Source organism: Metarhizium robertsii (genome assembly GCF_000187425.2).
Source record: "Metarhizium robertsii ARSEF 23 chromosome Unknown MAA_Scf_5, whole genome shotgun sequence".
In the NCBI taxonomy this organism is placed as follows: Eukaryota; Fungi; Ascomycota; class Sordariomycetes; order Hypocreales; family Clavicipitaceae; genus Metarhizium; species Metarhizium robertsii.
Window position 1 is genome coordinate 2,736,942 of NW_011942193.1, and position 20,498 is coordinate 2,757,439.

Here is a 20,498-nt window from a genome sequence, read left to right on the forward strand (position 1 = left end):
TGCAACCGCGACGCGTCTGGCTTCAATAGCCACTAATAATTAGCTCCCGCGGCGCAAACAGTCTAGATTCTCCGTGAATGTAGCCATAATCCAAATGGCGAGGTGCCAAACGGCTTTCGTCCGCCTCCCATGCCTGCGGCGGCGTACGCCCGCGGAAGACATCTCTCCATGGGCTACGCTAGGCTCAGCATAACATAATTAGGTAGAGGTGTGCTGAAGGCGTGGCGGATCGCAAAACGAAGAGAAAGTGCTGGGGCAGAGCATCCCAGCTTTGCTTGCTCTTGGAGTGAGTCAAGCTGCTTCGGCACCATGTTACAAGCCATTGGTCTTGAAAGGTACTATGCGATTAGTTAGTCTGAGGGGTAAAGTTGTGTGAATATGTTAATGCATGTTATTGATAGCTGCATAGTAGCTTATAAGGGCTATTTCCAGCATACTGTTGATTATATTATAGCATACTATAATGCAGCTAATTATATATAAATTTACTTAGATATTCGTATATAAATAAATACATTTTACGATATATTATATAATATCATTCCTTACTTCTGTACACTTCCTTGGGAAACCTGTAGTAATGGTAATCTGAGAGAAACGTTTTTATTTTATGACCTATCCTGGACTCCAAGTATCTTCAACAGTAAAAGTAGCAAAGAAACCAGACAACACATTCAGTGTCTACCCTTATTTTTAGTTTCAACCCATGTATTTCTGAATCGCTATCTTGTATTGGTTTACAATGGCTTGCCGCCGATAAAGTCGGACCAGCGGCGGACTTCAGAGGGAATACCCTCCTTGCGGGGAAGTTTTTCACTCATGCACTGGGCGAAGAGGATAGCCGTCTACGCATATTAGTAACCGATTGCAACTAAGGGGGAAGCATAGGGGATATTTCATTTACCTGGGGTTCCATGAAAAGAGGCACGCCAAAGTCGACGGCGTTTCGGCGCATAACATAGTCAACGTCAAGAGTGGTCTTGCCACGGGCAACAGCCAAGTTGAAGCAGCCACGGATGTCGTACTTTTGGAAGACTTCACGGAGGGCTCGCTTGTCCTCCTTGGGGAACTCAATGACTTCGACATTGATCTTGTCCTTGGTGGTGGACTCGAGGAATTCCTTGACGTCATTGCTGGCGGCATACAGCTTGTATCCGAGAGGGGAGACGAAGTCGACAACCTGGGTCAACCAGGCCTTGCTGGTATCGCCGCCGAAGAGGAGACCCTCACCAGGTTCGGGCATGCGGAAGTTCATGGTGGACTGGAGAGAAGCCCAGTAGGCTTCGACGAGATCTTTGCCGAAGCAGGCAATCTCGCCAGTCGAAGACATTTCAACGCCAAGGAAAGGATCGGCACCAGCGAGACGGGTCCATGAGAACTGAGGTACCTTGGTAGCGACGTAGTCGCGCTTGACAGCCATGAGGTCAGTGGGTTTAGGAACGTCCTTGCCGACGAGTGCTTTAGTAGCGACATCGATGAAGTTCAGGCCGAGGACCTTGCTGACAAAGGGAAACGATCGGGAAGCACGGAGGTTGCACTCAATGACCTTGAGGGCTGGCTCGCCACCCTCGGGGTCATCAGCCTTGATGATTTGCATGTTGAAGGGACCAGTGATGTTCCAGGCCTTGGCGACCTTCTTGGCGATGTCCTTGACGCGCTCCATGACGGCGCCGTCCAGGTTGGCAGGTGGGAGAACCAGAGTGGCATCACCAGAGTGGACACCAGCCTGTTCAACGTGCTCAGAGACTGCGTGGATGATGAGTTCGCCCTTGGAGGCGACCGCATCAACGTCAATTTCCTGGGCACCCTCGATGAACTTGCTGATGACGACGGGATGATCGGGGGAGACATTGCTGGCGGCCTCAAGCTTCTCCTTGAGATCTTCCTGGCTGCGGATCACAGTCATGGCAGCGCCAGAGAGGACGTAACTGGGACGGACAAGAACGGGATATCCAACTTCCTCGGCGAACTTCTCAGCAGCCTGGACGGAGGTGAGCTCTTTCCATGCAGGCTGATCAACGCCAATACTGTCGAGAATCTCGGAGAACTTCTGACGATCCTCGGCCTTGTCGATGTCTTTGGGATCCGTTCCAAGAACCTTGGCACCGCCCGTTTCCTGTAGACGCAGGGCAATATTCTGGGGCAATTGGCCGCCGACAGAGACAACGACGCCAGAGGCATTCTCCAGTTCATAGATATCCATAACACGCTCGTAACTGAGCTCTTCGAAGTAAAGCTTGTCGGCTGTATCAAAATCGGTGCTGTAGGTCTCCGGATTATAATTGATCATGACGGTCTTCTCTCCCATCTGGCGGAGGGCTTGGGTGGCGCCGACTGCGCACCAATCAAATTCCACAGACGACCCAATGCGGTAAACCCCACTTCCCAAAATGACCGTGCCATTATCCTCGAAAGTCACATCGTGGGAAGAACCGTTATAAGTAGTGTACAGGTAGTTGGTGTCAGCAGGGAACTCAGCAGCGAGGGTGTCAATCTTCTTGACCCAAGGGCGGATGTTGAAGCCCAATCGGCAAGAGCGCACTTCGTCCTCAGTGGCGTTGACGGCCATACCAATTTGGCGATCCGAGAAGCCAAGTTTCTTCGCCTTGATAATCTGGTCCTTCTTCAGAGCCTGCAGGCTACCAGCGGTCTGGAGCTCGCGGGTGCAGTCAACAATGTTCTGGAGCTTGTACAAGAACCACTTGTCAATCTTGGTCAGCTCATGAACTTTCTCAACAGAATAGTTCTCGTGAAGCATGGCCTGGCCGACGGCGAGCCATCGACGGTCAGTGGGGTTCTGCAGCTCGTAGTCCAGGTCTTCAAACTTGTCACCCTGAAAGCCAACAAATCGGGGATCAACCTGACGGATAGCCTTCTGGAAAGATTCTTCAAACGTTCGGCCAATTGCCATGACTTCACCGACTGACTTCATGGCACTGCCAATATCACGCTTAACGTGCTGAAACTTGGACAAATCCCATCGGGGCATTTTTGTGACAATGTAATCCAGAGAGGGTTCGAAGTTGGCGGTGGTGGTCTTGGTAACGGCGTTGGGAAGCTCAGGTAGACTGTGGCCAAGACCAATCTTGGCAGCAGTGTAAGCCAGAGGGTAGCCAGTAGCTTTTGAGGCCAGGGCAGAAGATCGGGAGAGACGGGCGTTGACCTCAATGACACGGTAGTCAAGGCCGTCAGGTTGCAAGGCATATTGAACGTTGCATTCACCAACAACACCAAGATGTCGCACAATCTTGATAGCCGCGGATCGAAGCATATGGTATTCCTCATCGCTCAGGGTTTGCGAAGGAGCAACGACAATTGAGTCACCAGTGTGGATGCCAAGTGGATCAAAGTTTTCCATGTTGCAAACCGTGATGCAGTTGTTATTAGCGTCGCGAACGACTTCGTATTCGAGCTCCTTCCAGCCCTTGAGAGACTTCTCCACCAAAATTTGAGGCGACAGGGTCAGTGACCGCGCAGCCATGTTGCGAAGCTCCTCTTCATTGTTGGCAAAGCCAGAGCCTAGACCACCCAAGGCGTAGGCGGCACGCACGATAATGGGATAGCCGACCTTTTCAGCAGCATCCAAGGCTTCGTCCACAGTGCCAACGGCAATAGACTTTGCAATTGGGATGTTGATCTCTTCGAGGGCCTTGGCGAAGAGGTCTCGGTCCTCTGAAACTTCCAGCGTGCGAACACTAGTGCCGAGGACTTTGACGCCGTACTTCTCGAATAGACCTTGGCGCTGCATCTGGACACCCAAGTTCAGGGCAGTCTGTCCGCCAAAGGACAAGAATATGCCATCGGGCTTCTCTTTCTCGATGACATAGCTGACATACTCGGGGGTAACTGGCAGATAGTAGACCTCATCGGCGAGGGAGTGGTTGGTCTGGATAGTAGCAATGTTAGGGTTGATCAGAACGGAAGCGACGCCAGCTTCCTTGAGAGCCTTGAGGGCTTGTGAGCCTGTATATGAAAAGGGCGGCGTTAGCATGCGAGGCTTTGAATCTGCACAAGATCTGGTCACGTTTGCGGCGGCACATGAGTCACGACTGTGAAAGCGCGTCCTCGGTGTGCCTGCTCTCTGCCTCCTCTTGGGAGATGTCGGTATGAGGGAACAAACCTGAATAATCGAATTCACCAGCCTGGCCAATGGCAAGACCACCACTGCCAATGACGAGAACCTTCTTCACATCGACATTCTGAACATGCTTAATGATCCCACTGTCGATGTAAGCCTTGGTGTTTGGCGCGGACTCGGCTGGCGAGGAGCTATAATTTCGGACAATTGAAATTGTGCCAAGTCTCTTGGGGACCTGTTTAGCCTGCAGCACAGAGCGGGCAGACGACCTCAACGAGGCTGTGGTGAGAGACCTGGCGGGAGAAGGCAGAGTTCGAGGGATGCGACGCCCAGCTCGGAGCATGACCGGAGCGCGGCCAGCCAGCATCGAAGGCATCGCGGGAGGCATCACAATTGCAGACGACAGACAGACAGCTCCCCGGGCGTTCAATGCTTCAATGACACCGTCCCTCGAGCAGCCTAGACGTTCGCGGGGCCAATTGAGCAGGTGTCGATGGCCAGCGAAGCGAAGGGGACACGGAATTGCAGAGGGAATGAAAGTCGGTGACCAAGACCAAAAGCAGAGGGATGTGTGGTGTGTGGTGTGTGTGGTGTGTGGGACGTGGGACAAAAGGCCGGGATTGGAACAATTAAGAGCTCGGGCCAGCAAAAAAAAAAAAAATTGGGCGACTCCAGGTTCCGGTCCGGGGGTTGGGCGAGTCACAGACAGACTCGCAGTCAACAGCCGATAAGATAAGGTGGTTTAGTCGCTTGGAGCAGCGTATGTGAGCACTATAGTCAAGTATTGTTCGAGAATCAAGCGTCAATTACTAGTGGTGATAGCAAGAGCGACTGGTTATGGGTCCTAGTGCTTGCGGCTGCTGGGGCTGCAGCATCAGTGGCGCCGCCGAACCAGACGGCGACAAATTGTTGGCAAGATTTCTTGTTGAGGGGCCGGGAAGGAAAGAACATGGAAAGAAAAACCTGCGTGGGTTGTCGCATCAAATGTGTGAACCCTGACCACACAGCACAGTCATAAGGTGGAAAGTGCGCTGCGAGTTCGGCATCCAGGATAAAGCCGACGCCATCCTTCTCCTTCTTGATGACAATGTCCAGTCTTCGATTGATGCCCGCCTGCTCGTAGAAACTTGCCCAAATCGTCTCTGCAATGGGAGGCAATGATGCATCATCAATTGATGCATGTGTAACGCCTGACGCCAGCTCACTCGTCATCCAAGTGCGGATGAGGTGTGCCTGCTGCACGGCGCATGCAAGCATTTCCGGACAAGTACGGAGTACTCCGTACGAGGCGCGCACAACATGTTGACTGTTGACCCGTGCCATGGCTGTACAACGTCGGCCCATGAGCACCAAAGCGGGTTGCTGCCGCGTCAATCCGTTCCTTGCTTCATGGCTGATGAAGCCTTCACATCAACCAGCCTGGAACCTGCACCGTTGACATCAATTGATGACCGAACCCGCCTTCTCGTCTGTCCTGTCCGTCGTCACCTTGCCTGGGTCCCTCCCCACGCTTTGCCGTATCAATGATCCACCTGATATGCGCATTATTCTTGAGTGGGCCATCTTTTTTCCCAAATGCAAAGTCCCCAGCTCTTCTAATTGGATCAGCTGATAGGGAGCTTCTCGGTAGTCACTTGGCTAGCCAGCTGCCAACTTTGCCAACCCTGAACCTTATTAGCGCGTTGCTTGCTTGCAGAGACAAGATGCCAAAATTGTCAGAATATGACAATACTTTTGCATCTTCTGCGTCTTCTGCGTCTTCTCCATCATACAGCCATGGAATTGCCCATGCCATCGTCTGCAATGCGGTAGACATCGTAGGATTGGTGCGTCCCAGCTAGGATTGTGCGTGATTATGTAAGCAACGACTTCACCTGGCCGCATCACCACTCGAATACTCCCACCAGACCTTCTCTCACATGTATTGACTATATCTTCGCCACACTGGACGTTTGCCAAACCCGGCTCCAACTTGGAAATCTTTTAAAAAGTTTGAGAAACGCCATACCATGCCTCAGCGGTATGCCTGGCACCCCAAGACCGAAATATACAGATCATCTCTGTAAAGGATGAAGCCCGAGACAAGTGCATGTCTACGTATCGCTTAGCACCTCCCGGTCGACATATCGGCAGAAGAAACGCGCTAAAAGGAAACCTGTCATGGTCTACAGCATGAAATTGTAGCCCACAGGGCAACACTCGGGCATACAGCAACCTGGAGCCTACCCTAGGCTAGATTTTAATACGATAGGAACCCTTGCTATTTTGTTTGGGTTTTGGTCCTTTCACGCACAGCCTGTGTCATTTCCTTGGCTATGGCTTCACTACAAAGCCTTGCCCGCGGCGTCAGCTCCAAATCCTCCACAGTGGGCGAATCCTTCCAATTTTCAACCGCAAGACTGAAAAAAGACTCTTCCGAAAGCTGTCTTATTTGCTCTCCAAAAGCAGTGGGCATCCCGGGAGTACACAAGCAAATCTGAGTGATCAAATGCGCCTTTGCCATCATGCTCACCGCGAATGGCCTCCGTATCTCGTGATACTTCTCCAACGCAGAGCGCATCAGCTGGCGAGATATTCGCCCCTCTCGCCTTGACAAGGCCCCTCTCCTCGCCCTCACAAGTTCATTCATGAGCACGGCACACATCTCGATGGCCTGGCAAGCCCCCATTCCACTGGCAGGAGATATCTTGCACGCCGCATCACCTACCAACACGCTACGATGAGTGTGCCAGATTGGCGCGACGCCTTCCTGAAGCGGGATTTTGAACTTGAAAATAGCGTTCTTGTCAACGTCGCCGAACGTCGCTTCTGGCATGACACGGATGTCCGCGAGCAATTGGCACGCTTTGTCCGCGTCGGAGGCTGAATATCGCGGCGGCAGCTGGGTATTTGCGGCTTGGTTTTCGAAGAGGAACCAGAATATGGTGCCTCCTTTACCGGCAAAGGCTAGAACGCCCCCGTTTGGGCGGTGAGTGCCGAAGTGGTCGCCGGGGAGGATGCCTGGTGTTGCGGAGGACATGCCGTAGGTGCAAGTGAAGGGCGATGACATATCTGTTTTCAGCTGGCAGATTGATTCTTTGTTCGTTTGTTCGTCTGAATGTGGATCAGCCGGTGTGAATCGGGACGGCCACAAAAACTTACATTCGGCCATGGGCTTTGAGGCATCCACGAGCCTTCGCAGCGTGCTGTTTACGCCATCTGCACCCACGACCAAGTCGGCTCGATAGGATCCACGAGCCGTACGAACAATGACCTCATCCTCATTCTCCTCAACCGAGGTTACCAGGCACGGAGCCATGATGCATTCTCTCCGTGTGATACTCTCCCAAAGTATACGACGGAACGCCGCTCGCTCCATGATGGTGAAGCCATAACCAACCCTACGCCAAACATCAGCACCAAGAACAATAAAACCGAATACCGCGAAACAGAGACACACCTCTTCTTACTGGTACCCAGAGCACTGTTTCTCATAATCTGGTTTCCATCTTCATCATACCGATATGTTTCAGCCAACGTGCCCGCCTCCGCGTCCACCTTCTCTGCGACACCCAGCTGGTCTAGGATACGCAGGGCATTCGCCTGTAAGCTGATTCCCGCGCCGTTATCGCCCTCGAGCGAGTCTCGCTTTTCAAAGAGGATGTAACTGAAACCCAACCGCTCGCAAAGCAAAGCCAGAGTGAGGCCTGCTATGCCGCCGCCTATGATGGCGATTTCATAGTGCTCGTGAGCCATTCGGCGCGGAGGCGTTTGGCCGTTTATGAAACCTGGGGTGGCCTGCCGTGCGATACCTCTCCAGAACCAGAATAACGATGCCGACGGACAGATGTGGGAGTGTGTAACTAGTTGGCGGCTGTATGCGCGACTTGTTTCCTTTTATGCTTGGACGCATCGTAAGCCGCCCATCCCGCGGCTTGGTTTGAGTCACTGCACCCGCATGTCGTATCATGTGGCTGAGCGGCACGGCATGGGATGTACAACAAAGTGGGAGTAGTTGGTAGTTGGTCATTCCTCTTGCCTTTTCCGGCATGGGAAGATGCGATGTCGTAGTGATGTCTTCCTTGGTTAGGCCAACTGAGAACGTTGCCATCGCAGCACTCATCAGCGTGCGAATAGAACAGCTTTTTTTCTTTTCAAGGATCAAAAGAAGACAGCCCCAACATGGTTGCATAAACTCGATTGACTACGTAGTAAATGGAAACAAGGAACTTGATAGCACTGTCCGTCGTCGCGGGGGTTATTCCACCCACCGACGCCAGTTGTATAACAAAATAGCCCGCTGGCAGTACCGCTTGGCGCAAAGAGCATTTGGCCCGACGTGGCTACACGTATCGTCCTGTATCATAATATTCTGGCATGCAAGGTTACTGGGATACACAAACATCGATTGAGCTGGACGAGTGCACTGTGGAATACGTGTACTTGGTCCTCAATGATACACAGGTGTACACCCACCCAACAGACGATATACAAGACGCAGTATATTCACAGAAGGTCCGGTCACAAATATCCAAAGCCAGAGAAGAGCTTGCCTTGAATGAGCGATGCCGCAAAGGCCGTTTTGTCCACTCCTTGGCTCTTTGACAACGGTGCCACGCACCGACAACCGGGTTTCAACCAAAGGCGCGCGACTCACTCGCCATCATGAACAAAGACGAAGAAAAAAACAAGGTCTCCATCTAATCTGAACAGGACTGACACACTGGCACTTCACGACTCCAAATTGACTTTTGGCCCCCTAAGCCCTTTGACACCGTCTTAACAAGTGCCGCTGAATAACCGTAACAGAACCGCTTGTAAAGCCTATTGTGTTCGAAATCACAACTTGTAAGAAATATATCAAAAGTTTCCATGGTATTCACATCATGTTCACCTCTCTGCAAAAGAGTATAATATGCCGCATCACCACGGATTTTTTAATACACAAACCTCGAATCCTCACGAACCATTTACATTCTTTCGCAGCACCTCGTATCTTTGCACAACTTGCTTCCATCGAAACTTTTGTCTACCATCATCGTCCCTGATATCTTCCAAATACATCATCGTTATTCATCCTGGAAAAAAAAAAAAAACTGAAAAAAAGAAAAGAACCATCGCAATCATGGGGGGACCTATGTGCCAAGGGATCCGCAAGTTCGGATGCGGACACACAGCGGATTGTCATCTTCCATGCAACCGATCTCCTGAGCACGGGAAACAGGGACGTAGCTCCAGGCTATCACAACGGTTGCAAGGCTTCTTTTCGCGTCGTTCAAAAGTTCGTAAGAATCGCCTTGTTACACAGGACTCTGTCAAGTGTGAGGATTGCCGTGACAGCGACGCATATTCGGCATCTGATCCGGCAGACGCAGCAGCCGACGTGGAGGACCATCACGTTTCGGACGCAAGCCATGACAAGTCTTCACCACAGAACACTCAGGAAGACGAAACACAGCAGCCTCTTACAGTTAGAATGAGCGCTGGATCGGACAAGACTCTCGCGGAATTGGGCCCAACCATTCGTGCCGTTCGGGACAGTTCTGCACCGGACGAGTCCCTCTTGCCAGGAGATTCCGAAACGAGCAGCGGTATACAACTTGCATCAGAGTCTCTCGATGATTCATACACCGTACAACCGGGCTTGTCCTCGAAATGCGGAAACCGTTCGATAACCAAAGGCAAGCTCAAGCGGCCTCCCGTTCAATTCAACTTCATGGGAGACAAAGCACGCAGACGGGAAAGGTACTGGAAGAGCAGAACTCCGTCTTCGGAATCAATGGTTTGCGAAAAAGCGCTTCGCGAAGAAGAGGAAGGGGCCTTTTTTTGAGTCCACCTTGTGCACATACGCGAACAGCGACAAGTCAATGCGTCCGAACGTGGCTCAAGATGATGGTTTGATTTTCCTTTCCAATTTGATCATGGTGTTGATTTTTTACCGCACATCGTACTGTACCATTCTATGCTCCTCCCCCGCCCCCGATTTCCATCTACAACTTCTTCCTTCATATAGTACACTTCAGTTTTCTTCAACACTAGGCTGAGGACATCAGTGCATCGACATCGAGGCGCTGATCATTTGAAAAACAATTCGCTAATAGAGGGTTGATATAAACAAGATATCGGGTCGGTTGGGGCAATTTGCTTCCTTTCTAGATAGAACAGCAAGAGCCGTCACCATACCTAGCCTATCTTTTTCAAAAATAAAACAATCATTTGGTAGAATTTGACTTTTGAGACATGTCGATACACAAAGAGTAACCGATCAACAGCAGTTACTCCTTGCAATGAAACTTCGGGTTGGGCATGTATAGTCTGTGGCAATATGCTCGAGTATTGGCCGTTGGCCAAGTGTGCGTTGATATGTCCCAGTATCCAGTAGTATGACGCGCGATGCATGGTTACATGGTTAGGCCAAATATTTCTTGCCTCCCACTGTAGCTTCCTGCTTCATTGGGTAATTAATCGCTCAGCAACACACAATTCGTGGCGTGTTTTCCCATTTACTTGGCTTTCCCATTCTTAGAAGCGGCCTTGAACTTGGCGATTTCTTGCTGTACTTTCTTGTCGACACGAGCCTGGAGCTCAGGGCGGTATCCTAGCTTGAAGAGGACCTCAAGCCAGACGAACAATGGGGCTAAGAAGATGGCCTGGAGTAGGTTATCCAGCAAGGCAGGAGCGCGGCCTTCGAACGCTCCGTGTCCGACGAATTGGAAAATCCAGGCAACAAGATGGCAGCCGAGTGCAATCTGGAAAGTGGTAGCTGGGTTCTCTACTTTGAGGAAATTGGAGTAAGCGGTGCCGGCCAAGCAGAATGCAGCCAACACAAAGCCAGCCACTGGCTCGAGCAGTAAGTAGAGTGCCGAATACATGAGAGCCGCAATGGTGCCCAGATTGAGGTCAAGATACGGCACGGAGAGCCAGCTAGGGGTCTGGATGAGGGTGCCCGAGTATGTGGCCTAGAAAAGAATTAGGACCAGTGCCGAATGGTTGATGTCGGATTTCGGAGGCGGTGATTCCATGAGCATACCATGCAAAAGGCCGAGATCAGAATAATCGGAACGCATATTATGTGAATAAGCTTGTTGATTGAATTATGGTGGTAAGCGCCATACTGTGTACATGAAAACCAGAAAGAAAAATTAGTATTGAATCGCACCAAGTCCAGTATGGGATTGAGGCTGAGATTTGACGTGAGATTGCTGGGTATGAGGGAGGGGTTGGACGTCGATAGACATCCGAGGTTCCATAGGTGGTGATGCTCACAAAGGTAAGGTGGTGCTCCAGATCCAGCGACATGGTGGGCACGCGACACACAAGCAAAAAAACCAAAAATAAAAGAGAGCGAGCCGCGGGACGATGGCGGAACGAGGAGCCGAGACACAAACGCGGGTAAATCAAGGAGATGAAGTCGAGCTGGAAAGGTTGGCGGAAGCGCCTCCTCAAAAGCCCGCCTACACGAGAAAAATAGAAGTGGATGGCAGAAGAAGACGAGAAGAAAAGGAGCGAACTCGATCGTTGAAGTGATGAGATGGTAGGTTTGGCTCATTCAGGTCAGTCAGTTCATGTGCCAGCTCTGCCTGTCGGGGTTCGGTTGGCTCTTCCGTTCCGTGGCCACTCTGAGCCACGACAAAAGCGCAGCGCCCAAGTCGACCGGACTCCATCCAACTTCGTCTACGGAGTACTCCGTAACTAAGTACTCCGTGCTGTAATGAGTTTGAAGCGCTGTGCTCAGAGGGGGTGTCACACTAGCAAACGGAGGGACACAGAGAGTGTCTGCCGGTTCTCGGCGTGCTGCAACCATCAGTCCATCAGCTGCCAAAGTCTGTGAGGGACGGCGGGGCGTGGGTCTAAACCCAACGAATCCATAGCTGCTTCGTACTTAAGTACTGGGCAAGGCGAGCTGTGCGAGCGTAGGAGCTTGCAAGGCTGGACATGAACCACCAGGCCACCCCAAGCCCCTCTGAGAGGTTGACAGAGTCTAGCCTGTCGGCCCTGTTCGTGTTCCCGTCGTGGTCATCCAGTGGTTCTGTCATGACAGCCCACACAGAGCAGCGTGCCACGTCTCCAACTAGTGGCAGATGCTGCCTCGGCCACCAGCTGTCAAGCAGCATCGCAGTACATACATGGTCTCTTGTCTAGGTAAGCCATGTCCTTGAAGACCAGCATGCATGACCTAGGCCGTGTGCCTGGGCAAACTCTGCGGAGAACAGGCAATGTCTCATGAATCCCGCCGGGAAGTGCAGGGCTGAGCTATTGCGACCCGGATGGGTGGCAAAGAGACTTTGACCTGCCAAAGTACACGTGTATCGCGCCGGTAATGGATATCGGGGTATATCAGCACATACCATACTTCGCTGTGGACAATGATATCTTCTTGCCAGAGCCCGTGTTATTATGTACTGTAGAGTACAATAAGCACAATCGGCCTAGGGATTCGGGCCTTCGGTCATACTCCGAGCAACAGTTCTGTACCCAGGGGCGACAATGTGCATATACTATAGCTGTTGAAGACAGGTAATATTACTCGGTACACCAAGCTTATGTGGCGCAAGGAGGGTCCATTCTGGCACTCAACCGAATAAGCGTCTCCTGAGCAAATCCTCCATGGCGATAAGAGTACGAAAGGTGAAATAGTAGCTGAGGTCCCGCTGCCTGACACTTTCTGCATCAGTCAATGCACGGCCTTGCGATGAGAGTTTCCATGTTGTCAGGCAGGAATGGTTCTGCTGCAGGGTTTCTCTCCCGCCAATTGCATCACAGTCGACAGCCGGTCTTGGAAGAAAACCCTTGTCTTCGAAAGTTCGGATCAAGTCCCGGCTCACCAAACTCAGGCCCCAGGTACCAGGTACTAGATCTTGTTGGCGGTGACTGGAGTTTGTTCCCTAGTGTTGCGCCTTAGTTCGTGGCCCACCAGCCTCTTGGCCTCTGATGACCCTGAGGTACTCCGTAGAAAGGCTCTGTATGATGATTAGGAAGCATGGATAATTCAAAGAGCTGAGACATGTAGCTTCCTTGGTGATGATTCGTAGAAGACCAAAAGGTACCGTTTTTGCATCACAGTAAGAAAATATACATTCGAGCCTGCTCGTCGTTGCTCTGGTTGTAAGTACTCCGTACATTTAAGCACCTCCGGGAAAAACCAGGCAACTGCGACCAGGCTGTGCACGGACCACCCGCCTCTCATCTGGGTGACAAGATTTCAACCACCAATGTTGGCGTCGCATTTGCTCCCTCTGCCTTGTGTCGTTAACCTCTCAGATCCTCAACCACATCGCCAACTCCCACTCGGGGGCTAGCCGTGCACTTCTCGGGGCGTGGAGAGTCTCTTCCAAACACATTCCTCCAAATTCCGACTCGTCTACATCCTTCGTCGCTCCGTCCTCAGCGGCGCATCCTCGCGATACATCCCCAACTGGAACTGCGGGCCGAACCTTTATCCCTCCGATTTGAGTCCTGCGAAGCCTCCATCTCGCCAATACGCCTATCCAACTAAATATACACCGAATTATTGACTGCTACTGCTGTTTCCCGCAGTAGGGCGAGAGTCCACAATGTTCTTCCTGTACAACATGGAGCGCAGGGTGACCCTGCACCCCTCGTACTTTGGACGCAACATGCACGAACTTGTCACCAGCAAGCTGCTGAAAGACGTAGAGGGTACTTGCGCTGGAAGCTACTATATCATCTCTATCATGGACACGTTCGATATCTCTGAGGGGCGCATTCTTCCAGGCAACGGTCTTGCAGAATTCACAGTCGGTTACCGCGCTGTCGTCTGGCGGCCATTCAAGGGCGAGACGGTATGACAACAAGACCATCGCATTGAGATAAGGGACAGTTCTAACTTGCGCAGGTTGATGCGGTTGTATATTCTATCAATCCTCAGGGTTTCTTCGCGCAGGCCGGCCCACTGCGACTTTTCGTTTCCGCACATGTATGGCAGACAACGCTTGCGAAGGCTCTTTAAAAGAATGATTGTAGCTAACCACAAGAGAAGTTGATACCAAGCGATATAAAATGGGATCCAAACGCTACGCCACCGCAGTTTACCAATAACGAGGACACAGTTATCGAACCCGGGACGCACGTGCGCGTCAAAATTATCGGAACGAGAACAGAAGTCGGGGAGATGTGGGCCATTGGAAGTATCAAGGAGGATTACCTAGGGTACGCTAATGACTCTGTACTACAAAATCAATTTCGCCTGAATACGCCGCTAATACGCTGTTGCAGATGTCTTCAGGACTGATGAACTACGAATCTATGAGCCGTCGATTTATAACGCGACCGCATTCGAGGTGAAGAAGGTAGATGGGAAAAAAACCTCTCTCAAGTATTCTTGAGAGAATATAATAAGACCAGGGGCTCCTGTGTGGTACAGGTCTGAGAAGCTGTTCCTCTGGGCATACGACGCGACTCCCTAACAGGGCCCAACAGAATATATCACGACTAGAATTTGAGATGGCGCGAGCGCCAGGAGGGATTGATTGGGCAAAGCAAAATGTTTTGTTAAAGATGAAGTACAAAATGAAGAGAAACAAAAGACCCCAAACGAATAGAAAAGGTCAAAGTCAGTAGCCTCTCTTCCCACATGCGCTGAGCTTGACGTAGTTTGTAGCTACAAGTTGGTTTGGTTTTGATGTATAGCAGCACGTCAGGGCCTACTTCATCGATTGTCAGCGTCCTTGTCGGCACAAAAAGGTGAGATATTCAAAGCAAAACGGCGTGTTTAATTGATATCAATTGGCATCTGTCTCGGGGTAAACAAATCCCGAACCAGACATCAACTCGTCCTGCAACCCCCCACCGATGACTCTTCCCCAGCGCATCGTCACCCCCACTCCACTCGATCCCCACCAAGCCATGTTAACTCCCGAATGCGAAAGCAGTAACCACTTCAAAGTACGGAGTACGTAGTCCAATTGCATCCTGCGCAGGATCAAGCAGCCTTGGAGACTAATGCCAGGACGGGCGTTTTATGCGCCCCAAGCCGACAAGTGCGCCGATGCCGCTGAAGTAGAACCACACGTCCCCGCAACCACACTGTGATACAAAACCGTCTCTTGAGGCCTTGACCATACCTTGCACCCTTTTCATTCTTGACACGCACGCCTTATTGAAGGTGTTCACTGGCTCACTGCTTAGGCATTATATACTTTTATTTCAAAGAAAGCTGCGTTATAAGTTGTGACAACGTTACAGAGGACATACACCATGCAGGCGTGCAATCGGCTCAAGACGGCGTTTGCTCAGGGCAAGCAGTCCATGGGGATGTGGCAGATGATTCCGGGGGCCAATGTATCGAGGCTGCTGGCGAGGTCGGGCGTAGATTGGGTCATGGTTGATTGTGAGCATGGGAACATTGACGGTAGGCAAATACGCTTTGGAATGTCTGCTTGATGCGGCTTTGCTGACGGTAGCCAGATGGGGCCATGCATGATGCGGTGCCGGCGATTGCGGCGTTGGGCGTGACGCCTCTTGTCAGGCTGCCGGATGTGCAGTCGTGGATGGTCAAACGTGAGTGATTTCCTTTTTCATCTCCCCGGAGGAGATACGTGATGGCGTGCTGACCGACTCTGGATAGGGGCATTGGATGCTGGTGCTCATGGTGTAAGTTGGGCATGGTTGACATATCTTAAACACCAGGGGACCAGAGCTCGGCATGTTGACCATTTTAGATTCTCGTACCACTGCTTCGTTCGGCAGACCAAGCAAGAGAGTTGGTTCAAGCTGCCAAGTTCCCGCCCTGGGGCAAGCGAGGATTCGGATCCCCCATCGCGCCCGAGCGGTTCAATCCCGTGCCTTCGTTTACGGAGTACCTGCAGCAGGCAAACGACGCTCTCTTGACAATGGTCCAGATTGAGACGCGAGAGGCTTTGAGCGAGGTGGAAGAAATCGCTGCCGTGAAGGGCGTTGACGTGCTCTTCATCGGACCCTTTGACCTTGGTATGGCTAAACACCAGCCCTCCCTTTCCCATACTTCAGTTCCCAATATAGGCGGTGGGAGGCAAGAAGCATTTAGCCAGACCAAATACTTGGCCCTCGTGCACTATGCGATAACACGCTGCAGTACAATCCGTATCAGCGCATACTTGTGAACAGGCAAAATATATCTATAAGGCGCTAGACTAACCAACATGATACAGGCAATAATATTGGCCACCCCATCCTAGACGGTGTCATGGCCCCCGAGCTGAAAGAAGCCATTGCTCGAATCCTCGCAGCATGCCGGAAAGCCGGCAAGAAGTGCGGCATGTACGCCACGAGCGGCGAGCAGGCCAAGCTCTATGCCGACCAGGGCTTCGACATGATCAGTGTATCGGCCGACTACACTGCACTGGATTATATACTGAAACAGCAATTCAACGCCTCACAGGGCGGTCCTATCGCTGAGAAGAAGGGCTCATATTAGGGATTTCCGGCAAGAGAAGGGTGCCGCTTGTGTGGAACCATGGTAATAATAGCAGGCTGAGCTAATTCTTCTCGACTTGGTCCATTTTCGCTTCTACCTGTTCAACGGTGAAGCGGTGCATCAACTTGACTGCTTTGCCGGCTGCATTGACCTGTTCTTCGGCAGCATTGACCTTGCTGATGTGTATCTTGTCGCGGAGTCAGTAATTATCGGGTCTTTGAGGAGGTGCCAAACATGACCACTTGTCTCACCACTGGGATATCAAAATCGTAAAATTCCATCCAAGATCGAGACTCGGGTAAAGCCAGATTCACCTCCTTGTATGCGAACGGCCGCTTATCCCACACGTCGGATAACACGCCTTTTGCTTGTGTGCAAAGGCCGCAGTTGTCGCGGGTGAAAAGGGTGATTCTGCAGGTCTGCAAAAGGCGATTGGTGACAAACATTGCTGTTTATGAATTGTACTTTGGTATTCCTCAATAATATAAGCTAGTGACAGTACGAAATAGTTCACCTCGGATCATCTGGACATACATATGTAAGTAGAGGTTGACGAAGACGACGGCATCCACTGTTGTCACCTACATCACTTTTTACGCACCCGTCCCCACTCCCTTGTAAGACTAGGGGCCCGAGCTGCGCCGACCCCGCATCCAATTAAGAAGGCGGTGACGGTGCTGGAGCTGAGCTTGAGGTGCGCCGCCGATTCAGTAATTCTAGAACATCCCACCCCACCAGAGCCAAGGTCAACAGAATTCCTCGAAGCCAACTCTTTCGTTCATTTATTAGTCGACAAGCCGAGGAACTTGGCCTACCGGACAGAGGTTTCTTTATGAGGAGAATTCTGTAGAGAAACAAAACCAAACATGGCCACGACGCAGAAATGTGTCCACCAAGGCTGTGGCAAGGTCTACACCGATGCTACAGAGAAATGTGAATATCACCCCGGTCCACCAATCTTCCACGAAGGTCAAAAAGGTGTGATGCTCGCCTGTTCATGGAGCAATCTCTGATCCATATGCCCATGACACCGTCAAGCTGACAGCCGTATTAGGATGGAAATGCTGCAAGCCCCGTGTCCTCACGTTTGACGAGTTCATGTGCATCCCGCCATGCACGACCGGCACCCATTCCACCACCGACATGCCTCCCCCCGTCGAAGAAAAGCCCAAAGAGGATGATGCCTCGCTAGCCAAAAAGATCGACGCCCTCACAACTCGCACGCCGCCGCGCTTGCCAATCCAGCCGGCTCAATCGATACCCACGCCTCCTCCTCCTGCCCCGGAAACAGATGACGACGATGCGAGCTTGGAGATACCCGATGGAAGCACGTGTCGCCGACGAACTTGCGGGCAGAGATACAAGAAGGGTAGTTTACGAGAGGGCGAGGCATGCGTTCACCATCCCGGTGTGCCCATCTTCCACGAGGGCAGCAAGGGGTATTCGTGCTGCAAGAGGCGAGTCTTGGAGTTTGACCAGTTCATGAAGATTGAAGGGTGCAAGACCAAGGACAGACACCTATTCATTGGCAGTGGGAAGAAGGAGGAGGAGGAGAAGACGGGCTCGGCCGGGGAAGAGGTTCTGAGCACAGTCAGGTACGTCTACCATGGCAGTCGTCTGCCCATTTTCCAACGTGTGTGCTGACACGCCTGAATCATAGGCACGACTTTTACCAAACTGCTACAACCGTCATTGCCGCGTTTTTCCTCAAGAAAATCAACAAGGAAAGCGCAAAGGTTGAGTTTCTGGAGAAGCAACTTGTTCTTGACTTGGTGACGAGCGACTCCCCGCCAAAGCGATACTCTGCCGACGTGCCCCTCTATGAACAGATCGATACGGCCAAGTCGTCGTACAAGATCATGGGGACGAAGCTGGAGGTGACGCTCGTCAAGGCAGATGGGGCGTCGTGGCCGGTCCTCAGGGGAGATGAGGCGTTGACGGGTGAAATTTACCAAGTTGGACGTGCGGGGATGGCGCAGTAGATTTGAAGCATACGGTTTTTAGATCTGGAGTTTTGGCGGTTGGACGGGTTGTAAAGGTGTACATATTCGTAGGCAAGGGGGAGCGGTGTCGGTGTACTACAAAGCGTATCGTGTCTGTGCAAAACAATATTACTGCTATTAGTACTTAAATAGTTACTTACTACGTGAAGTTGCGAGCAGGGGACCCAGGCATCCATGCGATTTCTCCCTCCACGGTGACCCAATTCTCGCGCCACGTGAAAGAAGACCGTTGTCTGCCTCAATCAGGGCCACATGGCGATAACGGGGACCTCGTCACCACCAAGGGCAGCATGGAAAAGATAAGCCTCGCGGCAGGCCAGAGCGATGCCAATTTCAGCTACGTAAACGGGGCGGCGCAGAGCGCATCGGCACACTCTCACTGGTCCAGCGGCGCTCCTGACTCCCCAGGGCCATGCATGTGGCAGTCCCCGGCCCTTGCCGATAAACATCGACAGGCTTCCTGTTCAATGCTGCCACTCGGCGACCGTCTGATGATGATGGCGCTCGACAGATAACTACCCGGCCACTGTTGGCGCAGGTTCAATGATGGAACTTGGCACAGCCTGGCCAGCCTTTTAAGCTTGTGTGCTTCAGGCCACGGAGCCAAACAAGGCTGCAGACCAGTTGACCCACCCATGACAAGACTAACTATCACGTATTTGCACCTGTTGACGCTTCCATCTTATCGCAACCGCTAAAATACCCAGGTAGCAGCCATTGGGGGGCAGGATAAGGAGATATATAAAGGCTCAAGCTTCTAAAACTCCGACCCTTTTTTTTTTTTTTGGCCCCCCTTCCCGGGCGTTAAAAGCATCTGGTCTCTACCAGACAGGATATTTCACCTCTTTCCACAATTTCGGCCTCTACAGCGCGCCGTTCCTTCACCGGCACGAGATCCGTTTCCGAGAGCCAACTTGGCCATAGGACTCATAGTCATGGCTGTCGAAGTGTCCCACGGCCGAGGAGGAGCCGGCAACATCAACCCCGACAAGACGGAGTATGTCGACGGGGAAGTCGTCCGCGCCGGAGTCGAGGGGAGCCATGGCGACGGCGCGTACAGCGCAGGCAGAGGAGGTGAGATTGAGACGATGATGCTGCCTCCATTTTTTTTTTTTCCTTTTCTTTCACGATGCTAACGCGAGGGGTTGGTTGTTTTGCAAACAGGCGCTGGTAATATCGGCGACGTCGGCTCCGCCCCGGCGGCTCGCAAGGACAAGGACGTGGTGCCCGAGTCGGCGTATCGCGCGAGCCAGGATAACCAGGACTACCACACGGGGCGCGGGGGCGCGGGGAACGAGCATGTTGCGAATGGGCACGGCAAGAAGGCGGCGGAGGACAGGACGGGGGAGAGCGCTGCGGCGCCCGTTGGCTTGGCGGACAAGTTGAAGCAGAAGCTGTTTGGTGTGATCAAGAGGTAGAATTCGGGCATGTTTTTTTTTTTACTTTAATTTGCGCAGTATGAATTCACAGTGATATCCAAGTAGCACGCGTCTGTTTCTGAACTTTTGCAAATTTGTTTGCTGTATCCAAACTTTTCAGCGATGGGTCACGCAGTTGAGCATCATCGGGTGCTTGGGGAGAGAAGCGCCACTTCATATCAAGCCTTCGAATTGATACTCATCACCGCATGTTGCATGGCCCGAGAAGGACCAATCTACTATAAAGGATTTGCCATTATTCGACACACATCTACCATCTCAGGTCCCCTTCGAGTTGAAAGGCGAGCCAGATGTTTCAAGGGAATGCAGTAAATCCGTAGCAGAGGCTTTCTGTATAAAACATCGACAAGGTTCCTCATTATATACCTGTGCCCCAAAGCCTTGTCGCAAGCAATAATCTGACTTGACAACGAATCAAAGGAGCAATCCAATGGCTGAGCCAGCTTAATGATGGCCCTGCGTAGCAAATCTGGAGCAACTCAGGAATTAACCGACGTTACATCCCACGGCCAGGTTATGTTTTACCCTGCATTTTCAAGTATAGGTTAACGTGTTCTGACCAGAGCTGATGAGGTGATATGCCT

The 20,498-nt window shown here is 51.8% G+C and overlaps 10 protein-coding genes across 10 annotated transcripts; 5 read left to right on the forward strand and 5 right to left on the reverse strand.

Annotated features, from left to right (window-relative positions):
- Nucleotides 1–737: 737 nt before the first annotated feature.
- Nucleotides 738–4,466, reverse strand: MAA_07221 (carbamoyl-phosphate synthase, arginine-specific large chain; the record flags this gene model as incomplete). The annotated part of the gene is made up of 3 exons (XM_007825219.2): nucleotides 738–845; nucleotides 905–3,963; nucleotides 4,121–4,466. The coding sequence occupies 3 exons, from the start codon at nucleotides 4,464–4,466 to the stop codon at nucleotides 738–740; spliced, it is 3,513 nt and encodes a 1,170-aa protein (XP_007823410.2).
- A 407-nt stretch (nucleotides 4,467–4,873) lies between these two features.
- MAA_11250 (uncharacterized protein) lies at nucleotides 4,874–5,401 on the reverse strand (the record flags this gene model as incomplete). Its single annotated transcript, XM_011413230.1, has 1 exon — nucleotides 4,874–5,401. The coding sequence occupies one exon, from the start codon at nucleotides 5,399–5,401 to the stop codon at nucleotides 4,874–4,876; it is 528 nt and encodes a 175-aa protein (XP_011411532.1).
- A 937-nt stretch (nucleotides 5,402–6,338) lies between these two features.
- On the reverse strand, nucleotides 6,339–7,813 carry MAA_07222 (FAD-dependent monooxygenase; the record flags this gene model as incomplete). Its single annotated transcript, XM_007825220.1, has 3 exons — nucleotides 6,339–7,171; nucleotides 7,220–7,458; nucleotides 7,518–7,813. 3 exons carry the CDS (start codon nucleotides 7,811–7,813, stop codon nucleotides 6,339–6,341), a joined length of 1,368 nt encoding a protein of 455 aa, XP_007823411.1.
- Nucleotides 7,814–9,182: 1,369 nt separating this feature from the next.
- On the forward strand, nucleotides 9,183–9,887 carry MAA_07223 (uncharacterized protein; the record flags this gene model as incomplete). Its single annotated transcript, XM_007825221.1, has 1 exon — nucleotides 9,183–9,887. One exon carries the CDS (start codon nucleotides 9,183–9,185, stop codon nucleotides 9,885–9,887), a length of 705 nt encoding a protein of 234 aa, XP_007823412.1.
- A 673-nt stretch (nucleotides 9,888–10,560) lies between these two features.
- MAA_07224 (ER membrane protein) lies at nucleotides 10,561–11,356 on the reverse strand (the record flags this gene model as incomplete). Its single annotated transcript, XM_007825222.2, has 2 exons — nucleotides 10,561–11,016; nucleotides 11,294–11,356. 2 exons carry the CDS (start codon nucleotides 11,354–11,356, stop codon nucleotides 10,561–10,563), a joined length of 519 nt encoding a protein of 172 aa, XP_007823413.2.
- Nucleotides 11,357–13,611: 2,255 nt separating this feature from the next.
- Nucleotides 13,612–14,309, forward strand: MAA_07225 (RNA polymerase Rpb7-like domain-containing protein; the record flags this gene model as incomplete). The annotated part of the gene is made up of 4 exons (XM_007825223.2): nucleotides 13,612–13,860; nucleotides 13,914–13,994; nucleotides 14,058–14,227; nucleotides 14,294–14,309. The coding sequence occupies 4 exons, from the start codon at nucleotides 13,612–13,614 to the stop codon at nucleotides 14,307–14,309; spliced, it is 516 nt and encodes a 171-aa protein (XP_007823414.2).
- A 965-nt stretch (nucleotides 14,310–15,274) lies between these two features.
- MAA_07226 (HpcH/HpaI aldolase/citrate lyase family protein) lies at nucleotides 15,275–16,472 on the forward strand (the record flags this gene model as incomplete). Its single annotated transcript, XM_007825224.1, has 5 exons — nucleotides 15,275–15,428; nucleotides 15,485–15,577; nucleotides 15,645–15,670; nucleotides 15,739–16,006; nucleotides 16,207–16,472. 5 exons carry the CDS (start codon nucleotides 15,275–15,277, stop codon nucleotides 16,470–16,472), a joined length of 807 nt encoding a protein of 268 aa, XP_007823415.1.
- A 61-nt stretch (nucleotides 16,473–16,533) lies between these two features.
- Nucleotides 16,534–16,918, reverse strand: MAA_07227 (Thioredoxin-like fold protein; the record flags this gene model as incomplete). The annotated part of the gene is made up of 2 exons (XM_007825225.1): nucleotides 16,534–16,659; nucleotides 16,724–16,918. The coding sequence occupies 2 exons, from the start codon at nucleotides 16,916–16,918 to the stop codon at nucleotides 16,534–16,536; spliced, it is 321 nt and encodes a 106-aa protein (XP_007823416.1).
- Nucleotides 16,919–17,338: 420 nt separating this feature from the next.
- Nucleotides 17,339–18,454, forward strand: MAA_07228 (CORD and CS domain protein; the record flags this gene model as incomplete). Its single annotated transcript, XM_007825226.2, has 3 exons — nucleotides 17,339–17,450; nucleotides 17,527–18,067; nucleotides 18,133–18,454. 3 exons carry the CDS (start codon nucleotides 17,339–17,341, stop codon nucleotides 18,452–18,454), a joined length of 975 nt encoding a protein of 324 aa, XP_007823417.2.
- Nucleotides 18,455–19,410: 956 nt separating this feature from the next.
- On the forward strand, nucleotides 19,411–19,893 carry MAA_07229 (uncharacterized protein; the record flags this gene model as incomplete). Its single annotated transcript, XM_007825227.1, has 2 exons — nucleotides 19,411–19,549; nucleotides 19,640–19,893. 2 exons carry the CDS (start codon nucleotides 19,411–19,413, stop codon nucleotides 19,891–19,893), a joined length of 393 nt encoding a protein of 130 aa, XP_007823418.1.
- Nucleotides 19,894–20,498: the final 605 nt, after the last annotated feature.